Source organism: Oncorhynchus mykiss, chromosome 17 (genome assembly GCF_013265735.2).
Source record: "Oncorhynchus mykiss isolate Arlee chromosome 17, USDA_OmykA_1.1, whole genome shotgun sequence".
Taxonomy (NCBI): Eukaryota; Metazoa; Chordata; class Actinopteri; order Salmoniformes; family Salmonidae; genus Oncorhynchus; species Oncorhynchus mykiss.
Genome location: NC_048581.1, coordinates 57759917 through 57785322, shown reverse-complemented (window position 1 = coordinate 57785322; position 25406 = coordinate 57759917). Strand labels below are relative to the sequence as shown.

Sequence of the window (25406 nt, the reverse complement as noted above, 5' to 3'; positions counted from 1 at the left end):
TTGACACAACTGTGGGAATCAACATGGGCCAGCATCCCTGTGGAACGATTTCTTGACACCTTGTTGAGTCCATGCCCCGACGAATTGAGGCTGTTCTGAGGGCAAAGAGGGGGGGGGGCAGCTTTCATGCATGATACTTGAGGGTTGATAAAGTTTTGGAGCTGCCACAGCAACACCACTGCTTAAACCACCAGGGAGCACCACTGTTGTTGCCTTTGAGACCCTCTGTGTTTCTGATTCTAAGGGTGAATTTGGCAGCGGATGTTGCTAGGTGACCATGAGGAAAATATACAGAGCCATTTATTATCCTCAGAGAAATCACTCAAACAGCTTTTGTTTTTAAACTAATTTAATGGTTTATCTTTTACATTTCCTATTGACAATTCTGTACAGATTCAGAATAGTCAGAGTACTATCCCTCTAAAATTCTAAAACAACAGTAAATTACCATTTTCAAAAAACACAGATAATTCTTTAGTAACCTAGAATTTGGCAAATGTGTACTCTAATTTTACCATAGCATAGTCCTTCAACGTTATTAATCATATAAATTACTGAATACAGGTACTGCACAGGTAAAACTGCCCATAAGTTGTCATGAAACAAGCTACTGCTCCAAAATAAATGACATAATGAGTGTGGTTTGAAACATTGTATATATAGTATTGCAGTATTGCTACCTCTAAAAAAAGGCACTGTAAAAACATTTCACTTGTAACAGTTGCCCATGTAATAATCTTCAATGTATTGAGGCACAAAATGGCTGCCGTGTATCTCTCTGGACCTGAATCTTCTACACCCAACTATACAGGCATTTACCTACAAAAAGGGACAAGTAAACATCAACACACACCATAACATTACAAACGCACACACACTCGCACAGACAACAAACACAGATCAGAGAAATGTGTCTTGACTTGTCCTCGTCTTTGTCCAGTCACAGTGCATCCTCAACAACAGCTGCTCTCCTATTCTTTGAGGAAGTCAGGTGACCAGAAGTTACATGCCACTGGTTAATTTCAAGTCATTAAAGCACAGATAACTCCAATTGTAAAAGTTGATATTACTCGAGGAGGTAGCTCTCGTGCTATTCATAGCCATTTCCATCCCCATTATTGGTTCCCGAACAGCAAAAATAGTCTGTTTTCATCAGTCAAGTGATTTTTCCCATATATAATCAATCAATCATAACGGCACCAAAAAAAGCATATGACATAAGAAGTCAGATGAGATTATTTCTGCTCTTTCTCCCTCTCTCCCTCCCTCTCTCCTTCCCTCTTCAGTGGCCTTCTGACTTTTCACATGGACCTCCCACGCTCAGAGCAGACAACACAGGGAGAGGCCACACAGGCACAGTCTATTGACACAGAGTGGTTACAGCACACATCAAACAAGAGGCCAAACGTCCCTCCCAACAACTCTTAGGGAACAGCTCACAGACAGAGGAACCATTCCATCACTCTCAAGTCGGCCATTCCAAACGTCCAACAATGATAGGCTGAGAGTTACACTGGAGTTGTGCTAGGAACTATTGGTGTAATGATCTTCACTTGGACAGCATTCAAGGCCCTATTCCAGCTCAATGGAAGGTAGATTCACTATTCAATAGACTCGAACATTGCCTAAATAAGAGCTGAGGCCCTAAAATAACAGTCTGTAGGGGAGGAGGACTGTGGAGGAGGGACAAGAAACAAGTGGTTGTTCTCCTGCTTGTCCCTCGGTGCGTCAGACCCTGATGACTGGTGTAGTGGCGGTGAGGGGCACGGTGGAGCCAGTCTCGTAGTCAAAGTCAATCATGGTGTGGTTGGCAGTGCCCAGGCTGCTGAGGGAGTTGCCTGTGCCCATCTGTCTGTCCCTCAGACTCTGCAGGTAACTCTGAGAGAAGGAATACAGGAGAGAGGGGGAGAAGAGAGGAGAGAGGGAACATGATCAGAATCAACCTAGAAATTGATTCTACACATTGGAATTAAAATACAATAGAGTGTGTGTGTGTGTGTCATTATGGGGCGGCACAAAGGCTCTGAGACCCCAGCCGTGACCTCTACTGGCACACACAGCAAAGCATGCTGGGAGAGAGGGGCATACAACATAGAGATGGAGGCAACCAAGGGAAAGGAGGTGGTGTGTGTGTGTGTGTGTGTGTGTGTTTTACTATCCCACAAGCATAGTAAATCAAGGAACATTCTCCCTCGTGGGGACATTTCCCAGGTCCCCACAAAGACAAAGGCTATTTTAGGCTTAGGAGTTAGGGCTAGAATTAGGGTTAGAATAAGGGTGAGGGGTTAAGGTTAGGGGTTAAGGTTAGGGTTAGGCAAAAATAGGATTTTGAATGGAAATACATTTTAGGTCCCCACAAGGATAGTAAAACATATGCTGTGTGTTCCTATGTGTGTGTGTGTGTGTGTGTGTGTGTGTGTGTGTGTGTGTGTGTGTGTGTGTGTGTGTGTGTGTGTGACTGACCGGTGCCAGCAGGTCTCCTGCGTAGCGTTTGACGGGGGTAGGCTTGCGACGGTAAGTGCCCTCTTGTCCACCGCTCTGCTGCCGCTTCTTGGCATCTTTCTGCCTGATCCGCATCAACTGGACCCGCTTCTGCCTCCTGCTGATGATGACTGAGAGGAGAAAGAGAGAGGGAAAGGGAGAGGTAGAGAGAGAGATAGGAGAGAGAGGTAGAGAGGGAGAAAGAGAGGGACGTGTTAACTCACTGTTTCATTTCTTAGTAATTCGGCAGAGCACACGAGAAATTCTTAATCACCCAAAATCTAATATGAGATATACAGATGCATCATACTCTACAAAAGGTGTCCTCTACCTCTCATTCTTTCCACAGAGATCCTATAAATCAGCTTCTATATGCAATTCTATGATGCTTACCCTCAGTGTGTGAGAAGCCTTCAGCCGTCAGCTTCCACTGCACCAGCACCCCCATAAAGCTGAGTGTCGGCCAGATACCCAGGATCACCCAGCTGTACCAGCAGAGCGGCGGCGGCGGCGAAAGTCTCAGGCACTCGTACACGTGGCTGGCAAGCGCCAGCATTTCCACAAAGTAGTCAGCGCACACCGTCATGATGGCTGCCCCGAACACGGACGTAGACAATACGGTGAAGAGCTTCTGCCACTGCAGGGTGAGCACGGCGAACAGCATGCCTGTGCCCAGCAGTGCCCCCAGGGGCACCCAGACGGTGGTGGGGGTGTAGAACTGGTGGGTGACCAGAAGGGCGGCGAGGGCAAGCAGCAGGCCCAGCAGGAGGCCTGTCATGAAGAGGCCCACTGAGCGCACCAGCATGGTGACCAGGCCACACAGCAGGCCGATGCCCAGGCCAATACCTGCCGAGGCCTCCACGCTCAGCTGGGTGTCCAGCACCCGCTCCTTGTGGCACAGCAGAAAGATGATGACCGAGCCAAACATCAGGCCCGACAGGAACATGACAGCTTTGAAGCAGCGGTAGCCTGTGAGAGGAAAGGAGAGAGTGGAGAGAGGATGGTGAGGGAGAGAGGAGAAGGGTAGAGAGGTGAATAGAGGGGGAAGAATGTAGAATCTATGTAGCCATTTCATAATTAATAAACATTATGTAAATAAAAACACTGAAAAACCAGTGTTTCTATGTCAAACAGTTTTCTTTATATTTCAGTCTTCTGTGATGTATATAAAGTGTAATATTGGGATGTAAACTTAAAATTGAATACACTTCATCTCTATATCTGACATGGTACAGGTTTCTTATTTTTTTAAGCCCATTTTTTTAACTAGGCATGTCAGTTAAGAACAAATTCTTATTTACAATGACGGCCTACCGGGGAACAGTAGGTTAACTGCCTTGTTCAGGGGCAGAACGACAGATGTTTTCCTTATCAGCTCGAGGATTCGAGCCAGCAACCTTTCGGTTATATATAATACATATAGAATATAACTAACGGTAAGGAAATATGCAGGTGATAAATTAGGGTATTAAGTTCAAGTTAAATTGCTGAGGCTAGGACACAGCAACTACTATCCAACTGTATAAATGACAGAATATCAACTGTAAGCAATGTAATTCCGTATAAATGACCCTACAATTAAAACTAATAAGAGAGGTGGTGGTGTTGAGGCTAATTGGGGTGATGATGGGGGATTTGGTGAGAAAAATGACGCCCACCCATAGATTGTGGCGGCTGCTTGGCTGAGGGTGGAGCCCTCTCTCTCTGGGTAATGGTTCTCATCTGGGTGTGAGGGATTGCTCAGTGTGATTAACACACACTACACCATCACATTAGTCTGGGAAATGCTGTCATTAGGTACCAAATGGCCAGATGTCTTTCATTTCTCTCTAATCAGTTACGTAACAATTTGAAAGACAAAATGGGAGGTTTTGCCTTGAGGAATGATGACATGTCAGTGCGGGACTGTATTAAAGACTTTACCGAAGCATACAGAACAATATACACATGACACAGTATGTCTGGATAGAAAGTACATGTTCCCTGTATCAGGTAGCCCGCATCATGTCATTTTCTAGTGTACCTTGGGGAACATTAGTATAAGGTAACCTTGTTGTACATTTTCTATATAACACATTAACAGACATATGATACGTCTGAATACACATTCCCATGCTCTGTCATTTTGGTTCTGTCCCATATGGCACCCTATTCCCTACATAGTGCACTACTTTCAATCAGAGTCCTTTGTCAAAAGTTGTGCAATATATAGGGAATAGTGTGCCATGTGGGATGCAGTCCGTGTTATTGAAGTTTAAGTGTACTCGTTGACATGACGTTATTGAGATATGCCTTGACCCCGTGGTGACCTTACCGAAGAAGCAGTAGATGATGCCGAACAGGCAGCACATGGAGCAGATGACGGCAGGGATGACCTCATACTGCCTCTCGATCTCCAGGCTGCAGGCATCCACCTCGGCCAAGCCCTCTCCCACAGACCCATTAGGGTCTGTCATCCTGGGGCTCCAATAGACCAACCAGACAAGGAGGAGGAGGAGGTGGGGGTTAAAGGTTGGGACAGGAGGATGAGGAGTGGTGCTGTTATCTGGAGTCCATCAGAACAGCTTGTGTGCCTGTAAAATGAAAGAACGTTTGGATTAAATCATACACTATATATACAAAAGTATGTGGGCACCCCTTCAAATTAGTGGATTCAGCTATTTCAGCCACACCCGTTGCTGACAGGTGTATAAAATCAAGCACACAGCCACACAATCTCCATAGACAAACATTGGCAGTAGAATGTCCTTACTAAAGAGCTCAGTGACTTTCAACATGGCACCGTCATAGGATGCCACCTTTCCAACAAGTCAGTTCTTCAAATTTCTGCCCTGATAGAGCTGCCCTGGTCAACTGTACGTGCTGTTATTGTGAAGTGGAAACATCTTGGAGCAACAACAGCTCAGCTGTGAAGTGGTAGGCCACACACGCTTACAGAAATGACCGCCTAGTGCTGAAGAACGTAGCGCATAAAAATCTTCTGTCCTCGGTTGCAACTCTCACTACTGCGTTCCAAACTGCTCCTGGAAGCAATGTCAGCACAATAACTGTTTGTTGGGAGCTTCATGAAATGGGTTTCCATGGCCAAGCAGCTACACACAAGCCTAAGATTACCATGCGTCGGCTGGAGTGGTGTAAAGCTTGCCGCCATTGGACTCTGGAGCATAGAAACGTGTTCTCTGGAGTGATGAATCACGCTTCACCATCTTGCAATCCGACGGACGAATCTGGGTTTGATGGATGCCAGGAGAACGCTACCTGTCCTAATGCATAATGCCAACTGTAAAGTTTGGTGGATGAATAATGGTCTGGGATTGTTTTTCATGGTTCGGGCTAGGACCCTTAGTTCCAGTGAAGGGAAATCTTAAAGCTACAGCATACAAGGATATTCAAGATGATTCCGTGCTTCCAAATTTGTGGCAACAGTTTGGGGAAGGCCCTTTCCTGTTTCAGAATGACAATGCATCACAAGGTGATGTCCACACAGATATGGTTTGTCAGTGCGGAAGAACACCTTCGGGATGAATTGGAATGCCGGGTGTGAGCCAGGCCTAATCGTCCAACATCAGTGCCCAACCTCACTAATGCTCTTGTGGCTGAACGGAAGCAAGTCCTTGCAGCAATGTTCCAACTTCCAGTGGAAATCCTTCCCTGAAGAGTGGAGGCTGTTATAGCAGCAAAGGGGGGACCAACTCCATACAAATGGCCATGATTTTGGAATGAGATGTTTGACAAGCAGGTGTCCACATACTTTTGGCCATGTAGTGTAGATCATCACAGAGCATCACAATGCGTTAAAGTGACCGTTACTTTTTTGTTAGGACTCTCTGTTAGAACTAGAGAAAGAGAACCGGCAAAGAGAACAGAGCAAACCTCTCAATGTAACTTCAGTTTACAATTGTTTAATTCATCCCCCTCATGTCCCCTGTAACTATTCCCCAGGTCGTTGCTGCAAATGAGAACGTGTTCTCAGTCAACTTACCTGGTAAAATAACGGATAAATACAAAAATATAAAAAAAACTTTGTAAACCTACAAACAGTGCCTTAGATGACCTTACCCACAAAACAGAGATTATATAGTGGTTAGTTGCAGCGGGACTCCATTCATGCTGAATGACTCAAAAGTTTAACATGTTGCACGTGGAGCACTCCAGATCCCCCCTCCTCCTCACCCCCACCACCCCTGCTTCAGACCGCTGTTCTTCGAGGATTCAGGAGAAGTGTGAAATCTGCCGGCCAACTGTGACTTCTCCCTGGTGACTATGCATTTGGGGCCTGCCAGACACTCTGCTTGCCTCCCATGATAACACACAGTACTGTATACCACCACACATACACCCTGTTGCCACGACTACAGTCTGGTTGAATCACATAAACATGAACAGCCAAATACTCCAGGGACTTTCTGTAGTACCTTGCTGATTTTTTTTTAACCAAAACTACCAAAATAAATACATCAGTACTGACTATCGGCACATCTTATAGAATAGCTTTTTGCAGAGTACCGGCATTGCTGCGTGTTTGTCTGATCTACTGTATGGAATTATGACAATTCTAATCTACATAGCAGCAGATGTCCAGTGTCCACTCAAGTTTGGCATCTATTTAACACCATCCAATTTAACATACACTTGACCCATTTTCTGTGAGCATATTCAGCACTGATATCATATCAGCACCAAATACCCACTCAAGTTTAATGGGGTCGACGTTGTTTTCGTTGTTTATCTACAACTCTCCTAAATTGGGCTTGAGGTGTCAGAGTCATACATTTAAACTAGGCTATGTAGTAAAAATGTCTGGGTGAAAGTAAATGACTTAATTAAAAGTGGGGCTACGGACATCGAGTGGTGCTAGTGAGGGGTTAATCAGGCAGCCCCAACCCCCCTCTCAGTCTGCCTGTTGCAGGGGATTGGGGAGGAGGTGTAGGGTCTCATGGCTCAGGGTGGGCCGCTCTCTCTGGGGCTGCTGCCTGGCCTTCTTTATGATCTCACCCCAGTTCCGATCCGATTACAGCAAACTCACGTTCTCAGGCTCAGAGCAAAAAACAGTCACGCAGCTGGCTGCCTGCTCTCCTCATCTGCTCTCTCTCTTCTCAGTCTCCCCCCTCTTTCCCCTCATCTGTCTTCTGTGTCACTATCTTCCTCCCTCCATTCTCCCAAATGTTCCTTCTACTTTTAAACTCCTCCTTCCTTCTCCCTCTGTCTCCGAGACACATGGCTATACATTATGACCTGGCCATGACTTGACATGGAAAGAATGAGGTCCCAGCTCTCTTGTCCCTTCTCTTTTTCCAGAGCTGGAGGGAGAGTTCTTGCTGCATTCACGTGTCTGCTTCTCGGTCTCTGCCAGATAGTCCTATCTGTTCTGTCTCACTTGTTTTCTAAAGGCCAGAGGAAAAGGAAAGACAAATGATCTGGCCAGCTGAGAGTTCCACAGTCCTACTGGTCTGCTGTGTCTGTGGCACTCCTGAGAGGGTGTGGACAGTATTATGAACGCTTTAGAGTGAGACAGAAATATGATACAGAGAATATGTTCAGCAAATAATGTGCTGTGCAGTATCGCCCATATTGTGAAGCATGAGGGCATTTCACCTTGAGGTTATTATGGACTTCTCTTTCATCATGTTCAGTTATGGCGATACGTATAGATTTCATGGCATTACCTTACACCTGCCCTAGTTTAAATGCTATACCATGAAATGGTACTATTACAATGTCAAATATAAAGCCAAAACAAACAACCACTGATTGTGCACAAGTCAAAAGATAGAACTTTTGCAAACTATGAAAGATTTTCATCTCCATATCTGATTATAGTCCAAAATGGTCAAAACACCCTCAGAGAGTGGGGTCACGGCAAGGGACCAGTCATTATTGACTGTGACCCTGGAGCAATTAGGGTTTAGTGCCTTGCTCAAGGGCAGATTGACAGATGTTTCACCTAGTCAAGGTCATGGACTCAAACTAGCAACCTTTTGGTTACCGGCCCAACGCTCTAACCACTAGACTCCACTCAACTCAAATCAAACATTTGGAAAGCTGTTCTCAGCTAGATCAAAACAAGGACTACAGTAGGAGACGGTTCTAAACGCAAGGGGAGACTGAGATAACTGGTCACAAAAAGTGATTGTTGTGGGTAATCCATCAAGACAAACGACTTGTGCATCCGACCATACACACACTCACACACACAAATTCCCTCACACGTTTGTATTCACACACACACCAACTCTTTCCCACGTCCGTGTGTCTCTGTCCCCAAATTGTCCCTGTGTGAGTCACAATGGTGGTCAGTGTGAGAGGCCTGGAGAGGCCTGGAGTCCATGCCTCTCAGGGATAATGGAGCCATTATGGGGCGGCACAAAGGCTCTGAGACCCCAGCCGTGACCTCTACTGGCACACACAGCAAAGCATGCTGGGAGAGAGGGGCATACAACATAGAGATGGAGGCAACCAAGGGAAAGGAGGTGGTGTGTGTGTGTGTGTGTGTTTGCCATTGAGCATGTGGGTGGTTGAAGGATGAAGGGAGTAGATGGGGTCTAGCTGGTAACTGTCCGGAAGGCTGATATTATCACCCATTCTCACAAAATAAGGATAAGTGACGTGGCTCCATGTCTAGTCTTGGAGCTCTTGGAGGCCAAGGCGTAGAAGTAGAAGTTGAGAAATACTCTCTTCGATACATTTTGATGATACATTTCAAGTTTTCATAACAATCGGAAATCGGTATTTTTGGACACCGATTAAAAAATATATATATATATATACAGTGCCTTGCGAAAGTATTCGTAATAATTTTGCACGCCCAATTTTTCAGTTTTTGATTTGTTAAAAAAGTTTGAAATATCCAATAAATGTCGTTCCACTTCATGATTGTGTCCCACTTGTTGTTGATTCTTCACAAAAAAATACAGTTTTATATCTTTATGTTTGAAGCCTGAAATGTGGCAAAAGGTCGCAAAGTTCAAGGGGGCCGAATACTTTCGCAAGGCACTGTATATATATATATATATATATATACCTTTATTTAACTAGGCAAGTCAGTTAAGAACACATTCTTATTTTCAATGACGGCCTAGGAACGGTGGGTTAACTGCCTTGTTCAGGGGCAGAACGGGGGGATCCAATCTTGCAACCTTACAGTTAACTAGTCCAACGCAATAACGACCTGCCTCTCTCTCGTTGCACTCCACAAGGAGACTGCCTGTTACGCAAATGCAGTAAGCCAAGGTAAGTTGCTAGCTAGCATTAAACTTATCTTATAAAAACAATCAATCATAATCACTAATCAATACATGGTTGATAATATTACTAGATATTATCTAGCGTGTCCTGCGTTGCATATAATCTGACTGAGCATACAAGCATACAAGTATCTAAGTATCTGACTGAGCGGTGGTAGGCAGAAGCAGGCCCGTAAACATTCATTCAAACAGCACTTTCATGCGTTTTGCCAGCAGCTCTTCGTTGTGCGTCAAGCATTGCGCTGTTTATGACTTCAAGCCTATCAACTCCCGAGATGAGGCTGGTGTAACCGAAGTGAAATGGCTAGCTAGTTAGTGCGCGCTAATAGCGTTTCAAACGTCACTCGCTCTGAGCCTTCTAGTAGTTGTTCCCCTTGCTCTGCATGGGTAACGCTGCTTCGAGGGTGGCTGTTGTCGTTGTGTTGCTGGTTCGAGCCCAGCGAGGAGCGAGGAGAGGGACAGAAGCTATACTGTTACACTGGCAATACTAAAGTGCCTATAAGAACATCCAATAGTCAAAGGTTAATGAAATACAAATGGTATAGAGGGAAATAGTCCTATAATTCCTATAATAACTACAACCTAAAACTTCTTACCTGGGAATATTGAAGACTCATGTTAAAAGGAACCACTGTGATTTGGAGTCCCATAGGTCGGTGCACAATTGGCCCATCGTCGTTAGGGGTGGGCCGGGGTAGGCCGTCATTGTAAATAAGAATTTGTTCTTAACTGACTTGCCTAGTTTTTAAAAAAGTATACAGAGATAAACAAAAAGCAAATGTTTTAGTGGTAAGCCTCACAGTCACACTTAGATGACTGAGCATGTTGGTATGAAATACTTTAGAATGTTGTCTGACAAACACCAGGGAGGGACAGAGGGTGGGACGGGGTTAGCTCAAGCCACAACAGCTGAGAAACAGACAAGAACATGCCTGGGTTCCCCACATAGCTAATTGGGTGTGTTTAATTAACCACTGAGGGGGTTGCTGGGGTGTGAGAAAGGTCAGGGATTCCAAGGTGCTCTGGCTTTAAGGCAGGTGGCAGCTGAGAATTCAACGTTAGAGCCCAGCTGTTTGGAGGCACAGGTTGGCACAGGGGGGTATGTGTGACTGTGCCATGGTCTCCCCCTGACTGGGCATGATGCCCGTGGGTCTACAGCTACCCCCCTTTACAGCTGCAGCTATAAACGTAATCCTCCATGACCACTAATGCCAAAAACCGTACCCACCGTGTCCTGCCCAAAGACTGGCAGTGGAGACTGGAGAACAGTCTGGACGTGATGGGAGCAACACACTTCATGGCGTCCATCTTGTACCAACTGTGGTTGCCTTAGAGAAACATGCGTGGATTCATGCATACTTGTTGACATGGTTGGAATATTGTCCTGACCATGGCTGCCTCCTAAAGCGATCCATAAGAACAAATAACATAAGATACATGCATATGTTTTCCACACTGGATTATTGGGTTTCCTGACCCTCCATCCACAAGGCCGGAAACTTTAACCTCAAACCTCTGACCCCTAACCCCACTCCCCCCTCTGCTCTCTCATTGGCAGGAAGCTGTGGCCCAGAAGAGGAAGTGGAGATCAGTGGCAAGGCTGTTTTGGAGGTGACCCTTCCCTGAGGGCAGGAAGCAGAGCAGGAAGAGCAGAGTTGGATTTGGAGGCTGGAGTGTCAACACCAACACTGATTATCTGACTAGTTAAATCTAGTTTCAAGTTTCAAAGTTTATTCGCCGTAAAACAGTACAGTGAAATAATTACCTTGAGAGCTCTTTCCCAACAATGCAGTGATAATAAAAATTATAATATAGATAACAATAGAAAATAGAATAAAACATTACAATTAAAATAAAAACCACACAAGAACTACAATGTGAGTTAAAGAAACACGAGAATGCAAGTATATACAGGTCAGTGCCAGTACCTTATTCAATGTGCAGGGTTACTGGAGTGGTTGTATATACAGGTCAGTGCCAGTACCTTATTCAATGTGCAGGGTTACTGGAGTGGTTGTATATACAGTCCAGGTCAGTACCAGTACCTTATTCAATGTGCAGGGTTACTGGAGTGGTTGTATATACAGTCCAGGTCAGTACCAGTACCTTATTCAATGTGCAGGGTTACTGGAGTGGTTGAGGTGGGTTTATACATAAAAAGTGACTGATAGGTGGGCCAAAGACATCCAGTGTCAAGACTTTTAAATGTACAATGTTTTGACTGAAGTGCACTTATTTTAGTCTTACCTCAATTTTTTTCTAATTTATGGCCGATTACCGATGTATACAGTATCTAGATTTTTGATAATTTTTTCTCTAAATACATTTTGTTGTACAATTAAAGGTCAAATTCACTGTATTTCAAACAGTCAGCAATAATCTCATGAATTCCGGGCTTGTGAAATTATACATAGGCCACAACCAATAATCCCTGATCTGGCTTTCAAGTCCGTCTATGAAAATGTCCTTTAAATTACAAATGTAACCAGACCCACGCACAATGCACATCCACTAATAATGACTAACTTCTGGTAGCAGACACTATAGAAAAATAACACAGGTCTCATAAACAATCCCTCAAACACAAGCCCCCTGCTAGTGAGTAGCCAGCTAATCTTTATATTACAATCTTTATATTTCACCCTTCTGTGTGTCTCCATCTGTTTGAACAGCATGCCTGTCCTTTTTCAGATGCTGAAATCAAGTGGCCTACCTTAATTCTCAGAAGGAGAACGAGTTGACAATTACTTAGATAATTGTGTTTTATGCTTATTGCACATGTATAAAACACAGACTAGAAAGCTAGAATAGCAGTCTTTGGCTAAAATGTATATATATATATATACAGTGGGGAGAACAAGTATTTGATACACTGACGATTTTGCAGGTTTTCCTACTTACAAAGCATGTAGAAGTCTGTAATTTTTATCATAGGTACACTTCAAATACAAATGAATTACTTAAAAATCATACAATGTAATTTTCTGGATTTTTGTTTTAGATTCCGTCTCTCACAGTTGAAGTGTACCTATGATAAAAATGACAGACCTCTACGTGCTTTGTAAGTAGGAAAACCTGCAAAATCGGCAGTGTATCAAATACTTGTTTTCCCCAATGTGTATATATATATATATATACTAAAATCATACTAAAATCTTTTATACATTTTGTAAAAATAAATGTAAAAAACTTTTCCTCCCAATTTCGTGGTATCCAATTATACTATCTTGTCTCATCGCTACAACTCCTGTACAGGCTTGGGAGAGACGAAGATTGAAAGTCATGTGTCCTCCGATACACAACCCAACCAACACAGCGCGCATCCAACCCGGAAGCCAGCTGCACCAATGTGTCGGAGGAAACACCATGCACCTGGCAACCTTGGTTAGCGCGCACTGCGCCCGGCCTGCCACAGGAGTCACTGGTGCGCAATGAGACAAGGACATCCCTACCGGCCAAGCCCTTCCTAACCCGGACGACGCCAGGCCAATTGTGCGTCGCCCCACGGACCTCCCGGTCACGGCCAGCTACGACACAGCCTGGGCACGAACCCAGAGTCTCTGATGGCACAGCTGGCGCTGCAGTACAGCGCCCTTAACCACTGCACCACCCGGGAGGCCCACATACTAAATTCTTACCATGAAGGCATTTGGAATACTCCTCTAAAATATTAATTAATTCATTAAATCGCCCAGCCCTAACTGGTAGTAGGATATACATGTAAACAGGGCTGAAAAGTGACTAGTAGCAGGAATATATAAAAACTTATGATACACTAAGAAAAAAGGGTTCCAAGGCAAAAGAGATAAGTCTTTTGGGTTTGACTTATAACTCTCTGTGGAACGGGTTCTTCAAAGGGTTCTAATACAGGGACAGCCGAAGAACCCTTTTAGGTTCTAGATAGCACCTTTTTCCCTCTATAATATACTAATGGTAATACTATATATACATGTAAACAAGAGTAGTTGTGACCAGTAGCAGGATAAATAATGTTATTGGCAATCAATAATCAATGGGCAGCAGCGTAATGGAGAAATAAATGTAATCAATAATCACTTTAGCAGCAGCGTAGGTTGTGTCTGAGTGGGTAAAGACTTGTGTATGGACATGAAGTCAAGTGTGGATAGTCTGTGGGAGAGGGAGAGCAGTAGTTGTTAGCCACGGCTAGGGGATAGAAGCTGTTTAGAAACGTGGATCCAATAGGTTATAGGGTATAGCTCCAATAGGATCACAACATAACAGACTCATATAGTAGTTCTGTGATAGTGTTTTGAATGCCTTGGCTATTACAACACGTTGACCGTGGGTTCAGCTGCATTTGTTTTTGTCGGTTATCATCTCTAAACAATTCAAATAAAACACTCCACATGTTCAAAATCATCTTGGAACTGATAATAATGATTGTGTTTATATGGGCCTTCCATCCATGGATCCAGATGCACTCACTCATGCTCTAATGTCTGAGACACGCTTTGATATCAACATTCACAGCCTAGTGGCAGAAACAATGAGAGAATGCTCTCTGGCTCGCAACTTGAACACAAACAAAGTTCACTTTTTTTACGTGGTCAAATAGGTAAAATAGGTTCGCTGGGTAGATGAACAAATCCTCCTGAATTTGAATAACCCCTCTCACTGACTAGAGATCGACCAATTAATCAGAATGGCTGATTAATTAGGGCCGATTTCAAGTTTTCATAACAATCGGAAATCTGTATTTTTGGACGCCGATTTGCCCGATTTGTTTTTTTTTACAACTTTATATAATATTTATTTAACAAGGCAAGTCAGTTAAGAACACATTCTTATTTTCAATGACGGCCTAGGAACGGCAGGTTAACTGTCTTGTTCAGGGGCAGAATGGCAGATTTTTACCTTGTCAGCTCGGGGGATTCAATCTTGCAACCGTACAGTTAACTAGTCCAACGCTCTAACCACCTGCCTCTCATTGCACGCCCCGAGGAGACTGCCTGTTACGCGAATGCAGTAAGCCAAGGTAAGTTGCTAGCTAGCATTAAACTTATCTTATAAAAAACAATCAGTCAATCAATCATAATCACAAGTTAACTACACATGGTTGATGATATTACTAGTTTATCTAGCATGTCTTCTCCAACACTTTGTTTTTGCATTATTTAAACCAAATTGAACATGTTTCATTATTTATTTGAGGCTAAATTGATTTTTATTTATGTATTATATTAAGTTAAAATAAGTGTTTATTCAGTATTGTTGTAATTGTCATTATTACAAATAAATAAATAAATAAAATCGTCCGATTAATCGGTATCGGCTTTTTTGGTCCTCCAATAATCGGTATCAGTATCGGCGTTGAAAAATCATAATCGGTCGACCTCTATCACTGACCTGTCTGAACCTTTACTTTCATGTTGAAACCTGGTCACTAATTATTTATAATCAAATCAAATCCAGTAATGAAAGACATGTTGATCTATAATGCACCAAGACCTCTTCCATTTTGTTCTTATAAAGTCAAATTGCTGCACAAAATAGACCTTGTCGTTGCTAAGTTGATCTTGTCGTTCTTGAGGAATGCTAGAAGCAGTCCTGACAAGTGAATGGCTGTTTTGAGCAGAGAATGAAAACATGAAAATCCCGCTTTTTAATCAGGCTGTTCCATTTGGGAGCTCATTTGACAGGAAATTAAGGGACAACTCGTTCATCATTCCATCTCCAAAACAAGAAGAAAATGAGATGCACTCCACATGAGATCAAACAGTGTTTGACAGTGGTCTACTGAGAGACAGCCACAGACTGCTTCACTTTTATCTCTTATAAGGCAAAGAATGGATACTATGTTGTATTGAGGAGGAACATAAATACCAAGGTTACAAGTTAAGTGAATTTTCTCCCCAAAAATGTATCATGAGTTGACCCCTATGGTAAACCACAGATCTATGATAACCTTTACTCATCCATGCTGACTAAGGAAGGAAATGATTCATCTGAACATGAAACAAGAATGGAATGAATGACCTACTAGTCCTAAAGACCTCCTCTCACATCCTCGCATTCAGACTTTTTTTTCCTGAAGTTGGTGTTAAAGCCAGAGCTCGCCATCGTTCTCTCTCTCAGACTGTCTCTATCGCTCTTCTCCCTAAATCTCTGACCAGTGCCTCTCAAACAACACTTTGTTCCTCAAGAGTAAATGAGGCAGAGGGGGGGGGAATTGCAGTGATTTTGGCACCGTGGCAGCCCTTCCTACATGTCTCCAGCCTTCATTCAGCCAGGCTTGGCCGAGAGCAGAGAGCTCTCCCCATGAATGTCCCCACTGTTTTCTGGACCCTACAGTGCTCTCCAAAGAGTGTGAGAGAGAGAGAGAGAGAGAGAGCGAGAGCGAGAGTAAGAGAGAGCGAGAGAATGTAGGCTGTAACCCTTTAGAAAGTAGTAATTACAGAGTGAGAATGTATAGAAAGTGATTTGAGGGGCAGTAAGTTTTACAACTAGGCCTAACACTGACATGCACTCTAAGACCATACACACTGACCTTTCAAACATGTGCAGATGTTCCAAAATAACAAACCTCTGTAAAGTCATCATAAAAGATCATACATCACTATCCAACCCTCCAAACCATTTGGTATTTTATTAGGATCCCCATTAGCTGTTGTGAAAGCAGCAGCTACTCTTCCTGGGGTCCAAACAAAAACATAAAACATGCCCTGATACAGAACATGAATAAACAAGAACAGAACTACATCAATTAATATGTATCTACTTTCCAACTCCTATGTAGCCTATACATTTCTTCACTTGCCAGACAAGTCAGTACCTGGGAAAACTGTCTCTGATGGTGTACACATCTTTTATATTATGTCTGAATGAGTTTCCAGGAAACCCACTGTTTAACACATGGTCTACCACAGTCTAACATACTGTATATCCCTTTAAATATTCAAATAGTTGAACAGTCTCAGAGAGAGTTCCTATTCTCCATCAAGCCCTTCAACTCCAAGCTTGTCTTTGAGAAAAGCCCAGACAATGAAGGCCTTTCAACTCTGATTGTAGAGAGCTCCTTATAAAAAAGGGAAAAAGCGTACAGTAAGTGGAGTAACAGAGAAACAATGAGAGGCCTTTTCGAGAGGCAGAGTCACGTGTGTATGACACAAGAGGACACACAAGTAGACACACCTCTACTTCCACGCATGTTCCAACACAACTCCCACTAACACCCAGACAGACTTGGCGATTCAAGGCACAGGCACGCGCACGCACACACACATACACCCACAAAATATGCATCAACAGACCCACACGTCACGCACCCACACACTCACGCAAATATACAAGCTCCAATCCACACATTCTAATTATCCCCACCCATGCGCATCAAGAATTCCATGTTTATACAAACTGGGAAGCCTGTTTCTACAGACTGGCAATATGAATGTAGTTCAGAGCCAGATATTCCCTCCATCTCCATTATATTTCCAATCAGTTGTTAAATAGCCTACAAGTGAAATAGGCTATAATAACAATATCTGATTATTTGGATAGTAAATGTAGTGTACTTATCATTAAAGTGAAAGAGTGATATGGGGTCTTTGTGAGAGCAAACATCCAACATAAGAATTAGGTCTACACGTCACACAGTTTATAGTTACGAGACTAGAAAGGATTTAAGATATAATGATATAGAGAGTCATTACAAGGCCAGATTAGACGGAGTACGAGAGAGTCACTATGAACACAGTCAGGTTTGAATGTTTTTACAAAAACATTTTTTTACCCCTTTTTCATGGTATCCAATTGGTAGTTACAGTCTTGTCTCATCGCTGCAACTCCCGTACGGACTTGGGAGAGGCGAAGGTCGAGAGCCGTTCGTCCTCCAAAACACAACCCAACCAAGTCGCACTGCTTCTTGACACCATGCCCACTTAACCCGGAAGCCAGCCGTACCAATGCGTCGGAGGAAACACGTGCACCTGGCGACCGTGTACTGCTCGGGATAACCAGGTTTGAATGATAAACTGTAATAGTTTATCTCAAATATTGCATATATTCGTGGAACTCATCTCTTTAGCTGTCAAGGGTCTGGACAAGTCCACAACATTCTGCTGAGGTAATATTCAAATCTAATGGCACTGTAAATGTTAGCCTGCTAAGATAATCTACTATCTGTAAGTAACAGTTGAATGGTCCTTGTATAAATGTATCTGAGTTGAGAGTTTAATCAAAATGAAACTGAGTTGCAACTCCTTTTGCTCTCAGAACAGCCTCAATTTGTTGGGGCATGGACTCTACAAGGTGTTGAAAGTGTTGACTCCAATACCTCCCACAGTTGTGTCAAATTGGCTGGATGTCTATTGGGTGGTGGACCATTCTTGATTCACATGGGAAACTGTTGAGCATGAAAAAACCAGCAGCATTGCAGTTCTTGACACACTCAAACCAGTGTGCCTGGCACATACAACCATACCCCGCTCAAAGGCACTTAAATATTTTGTCTTGCCCATTCACCCTCTGAATGGCACACATACACAATCCATATCTCAATTGTCTCAAGGCTTAAAAATCCTTCTTTAACCTGTTTCCTCCCCTTCATTTACACTGATTGAAGTGGATTTGACAGGCAACATCAATAAGGATCATAGCTTTCCCCTTGATTCACCTGGACAGTCTATCTCATGAAAAGAGTGTTCCTTATGTTTTGTACACTCAGTGTACATATTACTTGCGGTAACAGCTAGACTCTATCTACTGTAGCGTGGAGTGGGGGGGAGTGATGGGGCTTGAAGTGTTCACTATCCCACACAGTGTCTCTCTAGCTCTGGTCTCTGCCACTTCCAGGTCAGCTCTGTCATTTACAGCAGCGCAGAACTGCTCTTCTATTCCACCCAACGTCTGTTTGTCTGGTGCCAGGGTATAATTGTACCTCCTTATGGTCTCTCCCGTCCTAAAATATCTCCCATAACCCCTCCTTTGTGTACACTACAAAGGTTCTCTGGCATCCTCTTAGCCAAAAGAAAACAACATCACCCAATACTTTGAGTCTATGAATGGGTGTGAGTGGAACTCCAAGACCCCAAAAACCAGCGCTACCCCTCTTTTAGGTACTCGGCTCAGTTAATGAGACAACAGGTCTCTTCCAAACCCAAATACTTCTCCACCGCCCCCCTCCTAGGCTAACGCTACAGGACAAGACTCTGTCCATCTCCCGGCCTAACCCACAACAAGCATCTCCTCCTGCCAACAAGGTTCAACATAGACTCTATTTCCAGGCTTTCTTAACTGTAGAGGCTCATTTGTGGGAGATCCTATCGTGGTCAGTGTATAAATACACTCTGCCAGTGCAGGACCAACACAGTCCAGTACAGTAGAGTATAGGCTACTGTCCAGGGCAGTATATTGCCTAAACCAGGCTTTGGCTTGCCTTGGCTGGGGAGGCAGGTAGCCAAGTGGTTATAGCGTTGGACTAGTAACCGGAAGGTTGCAAGATCAAATCAACGAGCTGACAAGGTAAAAATCTGTCGTTCTGCCCCTGAACAAGGCAGTTAACCCACTGTTTCTAGGCCATCATTGAAAATAAGAATTTGTTCTTAACTGACTTTCCTAGTTAAATAAAGGTAAAATAAAAATTAACTGCCTTGGCTTGTAGAGCAATGCTTCACAACCATGGGATATGATGAAAATCAGGACTGTAACTCATTCACTATTTGATGACTATGTTGTATTAGATGATTATGCTGCTGCTAAAATTATTTTCGATTAGGACAAACACATTGTAGGGGAGAGTTGAGCCGCCCTTGTTTCTAGGAAATCATACACAAAATTCATAATTTGACCAATTTTTAGGAAGAGGTCATCATTTCGTGGAGTCTTTGAAGGGGGAAAAAAAACATGAAAAAAGTGGAGCAAGTTAGGTCCAAAAAAACATTTTCCCCAACTCAAATGAATTTATAGAGGTTTCATGATGCTTGTATCTAAACCAAAGTAAATCATTTTAAAGATTGTTCTATACATCTGTTGGAGTCTCGATAAGCTTCAATATGAGGTCCTTAACCTAGCATGAAAAGGCATCCTTGTAGCTGTGTGGGCTTATATAGTCAAAATGGTTGCCTTGGGGTAAGTTGAGCCAATGGTTGAGCCAATGGCAAGTTGAGCAAACTGAAGTGTTTTCTTCCCAGGCACAAGGCAAGTATGGTATGATGTAACAACAGGGCCTGGGCCTACGTTAAGTGTTTTAAAAAAGTACTAAGTGTTTGTTAGGTGTTAAGCCTGTATTAAAAGATGCTTAAAATTATTCAAAGATAAAAAAGCAATTGTGATTTTGTTGAATTGTGTTTGAGAAATAAAGATAGACATGGTTTCAAAAAAGGTAGCGGTAATATTTCATTCGGTAAAGAAATGTGTAGGTGGCTTAACTTACCCCGTTCCCGGAGTGAGTTGTGCCAAGAGACAAGCTGTTTTCAAAACAGTTACGTTTACATGAATTGTGATTATTTCCAGGGATACACAACATCCTGTAATATATGTAGATATCGTTGTTAGAAAGAATACTGGTAACACTTAATTTGGATAGTTCATCTGTAGATACTCTACAGACTATCTACTAAGCCTAAACCTAGCCCTAACCTGACCCTAAACGTAACCCTTATTCTAAACCTAACCATATCCTTAGCAAGCAGTTTCTTATCAACAGAGAGTTTGTTGATAGAATGACCATCTACAGATAGACAATCCGGACTCTCCAAAAAGTGTGACCAGAACACTATATTTCCATTGATTACTATATATTTCCATTTATGCTGAATGTAAAAATTGCTTAAAAAACCCCACTCTCCCCTACTGTGACTGGGAGTCAACACTTCATATACAGTGTGATAAAATACAAGAATACTGTATCACTGAGGCTTTTCTCTATCAGAACCCAAGCCGATAAAGTAGCTGAAATCCACATTACAGTACTACTGTGTCCCCTCTCTGAATTGCAAGGGGTTAAAGTGAAAGGAATTATGGGTAATCCCAGACACTTCTGATGTACTGAGGTAGAACAGCAGGAGACAGAGACGTGTGGCCAGCCAGAGTAGGAATGCTAATCTGGGTTTTAGTTAAGGGTTCAGAGGATGGAGACATGGATCAAGTCATTGCACAGTGACAGGATATCACTGTACTATGAAGGCCTGCACTTTTAAACAGAGCTAGCCTTGTTTTTCTGAGCTCTTGTCCAGTAACCTAACTACTTGAAGGTCTGTGACACAAAGAAACTAGACAGTGAGACAGATTTATTTTTTTTACCTTTATTTAACCAGGCAAATCAGTTAAGAACAAATTGTTATTTTCAATGAAGGCCTAGGAAGAGTGGATTAACTGCCTGTTCAGGGGCAGAACAACAGACTTTGTACCTTGTCAGCTTGGGGATTTGAACTTGCAACCTTTCGGTCCAATGCGCTAACCACTAGGCTACCCTGCCGCCCCAGGGAGAAGAGAGTGTTGGGATTCTTGAGACACAGTTTAGAATGTTACTTGGCATTATAATCAATTAAATGCATCTGGTGATAAACATTATCATGTGAGAGACTGCCCTTGTCTGCATATTCAAGGATGTCTGCTCTGTGCAGTCATTACTTCCAGTTTTACCTTAACCAATTTTACAATGCGGATATAGATATGGCAATAACATTACAGGGGACAGAACACTGGGATATCCAGACCCAGAACACGTCTATGAAGAGAGGTCCCTGTACATGATAAGAAACAAAAAATGTAGAGGATCTATCAATCACAGGCCTGAAATAGCCTGATGCTGAGAACACCAAGCAGGCTTGTCAGACCATGGAAAGTTCAACTTCAACAAACTTTCAGTTGTACATTATCTCAAAACTGCCAACTCAGCAAGTCCTCCTGAGTGGAGCAGTGGTCTAAGGCACTGCATTGCAGTGGCGTCCCTACAGACCCGGGTTCGATCCCAGGCTGTGTCACAGCCGGCCATGACCAGGAGACCCATGAGCCGGCGCACAATTGGTCCAGCGTTGTCCTGATTAGGGGAGGGGTGGACGGTGTTTCCTCCGACACATCGGTGTGGCTGGCTTCCGGGTTAAGCAAGCAGTGCGGCTTGGTTGGGTTGTGTTTCTGAGGACGCATGGCTCTCGACCTTCGCCTCTCCCGAGTCCGTAGGGGAGTTGCAGTGATAAGACAAGACTAACTACCAATTGGATATTGCGGCAAAAAAGGGGTACAATATAAAAACTGCCAACCACGCAAAAAGGGCCAGGATAGCCTCCCGGGTGGTGCAGTGGTTAAGGGCGCTCTACTGCAGCGCCAGCTGTGCCATCAGAGACCCTGGGTTCGCGCCCAGGCTCTGTCGCGACCGGGAAGTCCGTGGGGCAATGCACAATTGGCCTAGCGTCGTCCAGGTTAGTGCGCGCTAACCAAGGTTGCCAGGTGCACGGTGTTTCCTCTGACACATTGGTGCGGCTGGCTTCCGGGTTGGATGCGCGCTGTGTTAAGAAGCAGTGCGGCTTGGTTGGGTTGTGTATCGGAGGATGTATGACTTTCAACCTTCGTCTCTCCCTAGCCTGTACGGAGTTGCAGCGATGAGACAAGATAGTAGCTAAAAACAATTGGATCCCACGAAATTGGGGAGAAAAAGGGGTGTACATTTTTTTTTTTTAAAGGGCCAGGATATCCAACTGCATTACAGATCAACAGGGAGCATGCCTCGGATGCTGCACTCTCCATCCCCCTCACTGATGGTATACCACTTTCCCTAGCAGTCTTATTTAAACACGACCTCTCCCAGACCCCCTCAATCCTCCTACAGATGAAGAGACGCTAAGCTAACGTTGAGACCTTTCAACTCTCTGACGGTTCATGTTGTTGGCCAGAACAAACGAGCCTCGGCAGGGTTGACCTTTGCTACCACAGCTGATGGTCTATTATGGGGATGTGGAGTGGACAGTAGAGTAAAGGACTTTTTTTACTTCACTTGGACACCACCAGTAGAAGAGTTTCCACAATAAGGCCTGACTGACCAATGACTATTATGAATAACCTAGCCTTCAGAGTCAGGGCTACAATAAGGCCAGACAAGTGTGTCTCTCCTCTTACCTCTCCTTTCCACTCTGACCCTGTTACAACCCTGGTCCTAAAGCAGGGCTGACACCATGCAGGTTGAAAATATTGTCAACCTGTTCGCCCTGGAAATACCCTGGGATAAAAATGCCAGTGTGAAAATGGCTATTGGAGAAAACCATGGATGGATTTCCAGTCACTATACATCTCACCTATGTACTCTCAAATCAGTGGTGGTGAGTGAAAGTAGACAATCAGGAAATTAAAGTAGTTTCTAGACAGACAGAATTAGGACATCACTGGTGGCTGAGGCTGAGACGGGCCCCTCCTGAGGTCAAGCCCAAGGCTGCTGGTTGGGGGACCCAGAGAGTGCTTCAGCGCTAATTAAAAGGTAAGAGTGGAAAAACAGCTCATCCACAGTACACTACAGGCCTTCAAGGACTAGGAGTTAAGTAACACACCCCAACATTTGCTCTTTCCTCCTCTCTTTGATCTGCCTCTCTCTCTCCGGAGCTGGGAAGGGCCCCATCTCTGCATTTTCCCAGAGTGGTTGAGGCAAAGCCATCTGGCCCGAGCTAGTCGACTGGATTTTTTTTGTAGATGGCTGGGGGATGTGGGAGAGAGCATTGAGGGGGGTGTAGCTAGAGACGCTGTGTGACTCCTCTGCCATGGAGGAGTCACCCCCCCCCCCCCCAAAAAAAAAGCAAGGTGTAACTACCAGCTATAGCTAACAAGGAGAAAATACATAACAATGCTTATCAGGTCAATAAGATCAGGAATGCGCATCTGATCATGATAACAGTTGTTAAGATAACAAGCAATCAATTTCAGGCTTTTCTTCATACAAAGGCTAACTGCCCAAGTTGTTTACATTGTTATCTTGTCTGATAGCCCAATAGGTTCTACTGAAATGATCTTCAGACAGAGCCCAGACATTAATTTACTGGAGAGTGACATCAAAAGAATATGATAAATTACTGAATGAATAAAACAAAAATGCAAGTTTAGCCTATACTTACTCTATGGAATTAATTATTAAAATCATGTTAAGAAGGGTGTACAGTCACTAAAACAAGTTTATGAGCATCTCACAGCAGACTTCTTCAAACAGCAGGGAAAATATACAATGTAACAGAAGAAGCTCTTCTACAGGAACTACACTGTTACATTTCACAGTAGAATTCAGTTACATTGGCCTTCCTCCTGCTGTTTGAAGGAGCCTAAAGTTGATACATTGTATTGTCTGCGGTGGAAGGATAATGGGCTGTAATTTACAATAATTAATTTATGCTGTACAAAAGAACACTTACCTACTGCGAGCGGCTATGTGGGTCTGTTTCCGTGAGAATTGTCAGGCATGAACACAACGGAAAACAACAGAACATCGAAGCAGCGGCGGAAAAACAGGTTCCTATGCACATACAGTGAGCACAAAAAAAGTCCTTCACTGTTTTTACAACAAAAGTCGGCTATTCAAAAGGAATCAGCCACGTTCTCGTCTTCTTTAAAAACGGTGTCCAAAATTAAATCGGTCGGGCGTTATTTGCACTCTCAACGGATGAGTTTGCGTGAACTTGAGCTCTTGGTTGATCATGTTTATTCATAATCCCATGGCATTGTATTAACAGGCGGTTTGTCAGTTGGCGAGCTAGTCACGTCTGTAAAAAGTTGGCTACAGCGAGCCAAATGTCTCTCCCTTTACACACCTCCTCTTTCCCTCTCTCTGACGTGGACTGTATATCGATACCCAAGGGGGTCTAGTTCTCTAGAGCTCTAAACTACTTTATTTTAAAATAGTATTTTTCTCCACGAGTCTCTCTCTCCCCTCCAACGTCCAGCCAACAGCTGAAAACGCTTGACATCATAGCCAACGCCAACAGACCATCTGGTATTGCCTGTTGCATTCAAATTTGGGACTCGAAGGGGGAGGTGGAGGCAGGCTAGGCTTAGATGGGTTTGAGTTTGTCTTCTACAATAAAAAACAATAATAATAATAATAATTGAGAATAGATTATAGAAAATATAGAAATGATTATAGATAATAGATAGGCTATAATATATAATAAATGTGTAATCATTTGTAATAATGTGTAATAAACTGCACTTGTGTGTGTGTGTGTGTGTGTGTGTAAGAGAGACGTTTTCAATAGAGCCGATTTTCTAATTGGGTGATTTGAACACAAACAATGTAAGCGACAAGACAATAAATTAGGAACAGGCAGGGGATCCTGCTTGCACATGGGGGGATGGAAGGAGATATTGGAAAAATACCCCACCTCCCAACCATCAAAAATCAACAGATATTTTAACACTTTTCCTGACAAACCCTGTTGCAAACCATACCACCACCACCCTCCTACTACACCTGGCCATAGCAGCATTATCACCAGTACCTTTATGACATTGAGGACTCTAACCCTTAACCCCTTTCTCATGACCTGGGGTTAATCTGTCTGAAAACCAACTGATTATAAATCAGTCACCCCACTGAAACAAAGCCTTACAACTTTTGCTTTCCAAAATGATTGTATATATTTATCTTGTTTTTCGGGGAGCAGTGTTCAATGACGCAATCTAATTTAAACTGAATTGTCTTTATACACAACCAATTTTAAGACAAATATAAGTAAACCTAGAACGTCGCAT

General features: G+C 43.4%; 1 protein-coding gene across 1 annotated transcript; it reads right to left on the bottom strand.

Moving 5' to 3' along the window:
* Positions 1–331: 331 nt before the first annotated feature.
* On the bottom strand, positions 332–24644 carry LOC110494208 (transmembrane protein 198). Its single transcript, XM_036950264.1, has 5 exons — positions 24071–24644; positions 4796–5054; positions 2875–3450; positions 2464–2612; positions 332–1878 (listed from the first exon to the last, which is right to left on the bottom strand). The coding sequence occupies exons 2-5, from the start codon at positions 4935–4937 to the stop codon at positions 1729–1731; spliced, it is 1017 nt and encodes a 338-aa protein (XP_036806159.1). The 5' UTR covers positions 4938–5054; positions 24071–24644; the 3' UTR covers positions 332–1728.
* Positions 24645–25406: the final 762 nt, after the last annotated feature.

What these genes read in the sequence shown, in the direction of transcription:
- LOC110494208 (XM_036950264.1), bottom strand. Translation starts at nt 4,937, where the DNA reads ATGACAGACCCTAATGGGTCTGTGGGAGAGGGCTTGGCCGAGGTGGAT. An exon ending in CATCATCTACTGCTTCTTCG is followed by an intron (nt 3,451 to 4,795) that starts GTAAGGTCACCA and finishes TTCCTCTCACAG; the next exon opens with GCTACCGCTGCTTCAAAGCT. An exon ending in CAGGAGACCTGCTGGCACCG is followed by an intron (nt 1,879 to 2,463) that starts GTCAGTCACACA and finishes TCCTTCTCTCAG; the next exon opens with AGTTACCTGCAGAGTCTGAG.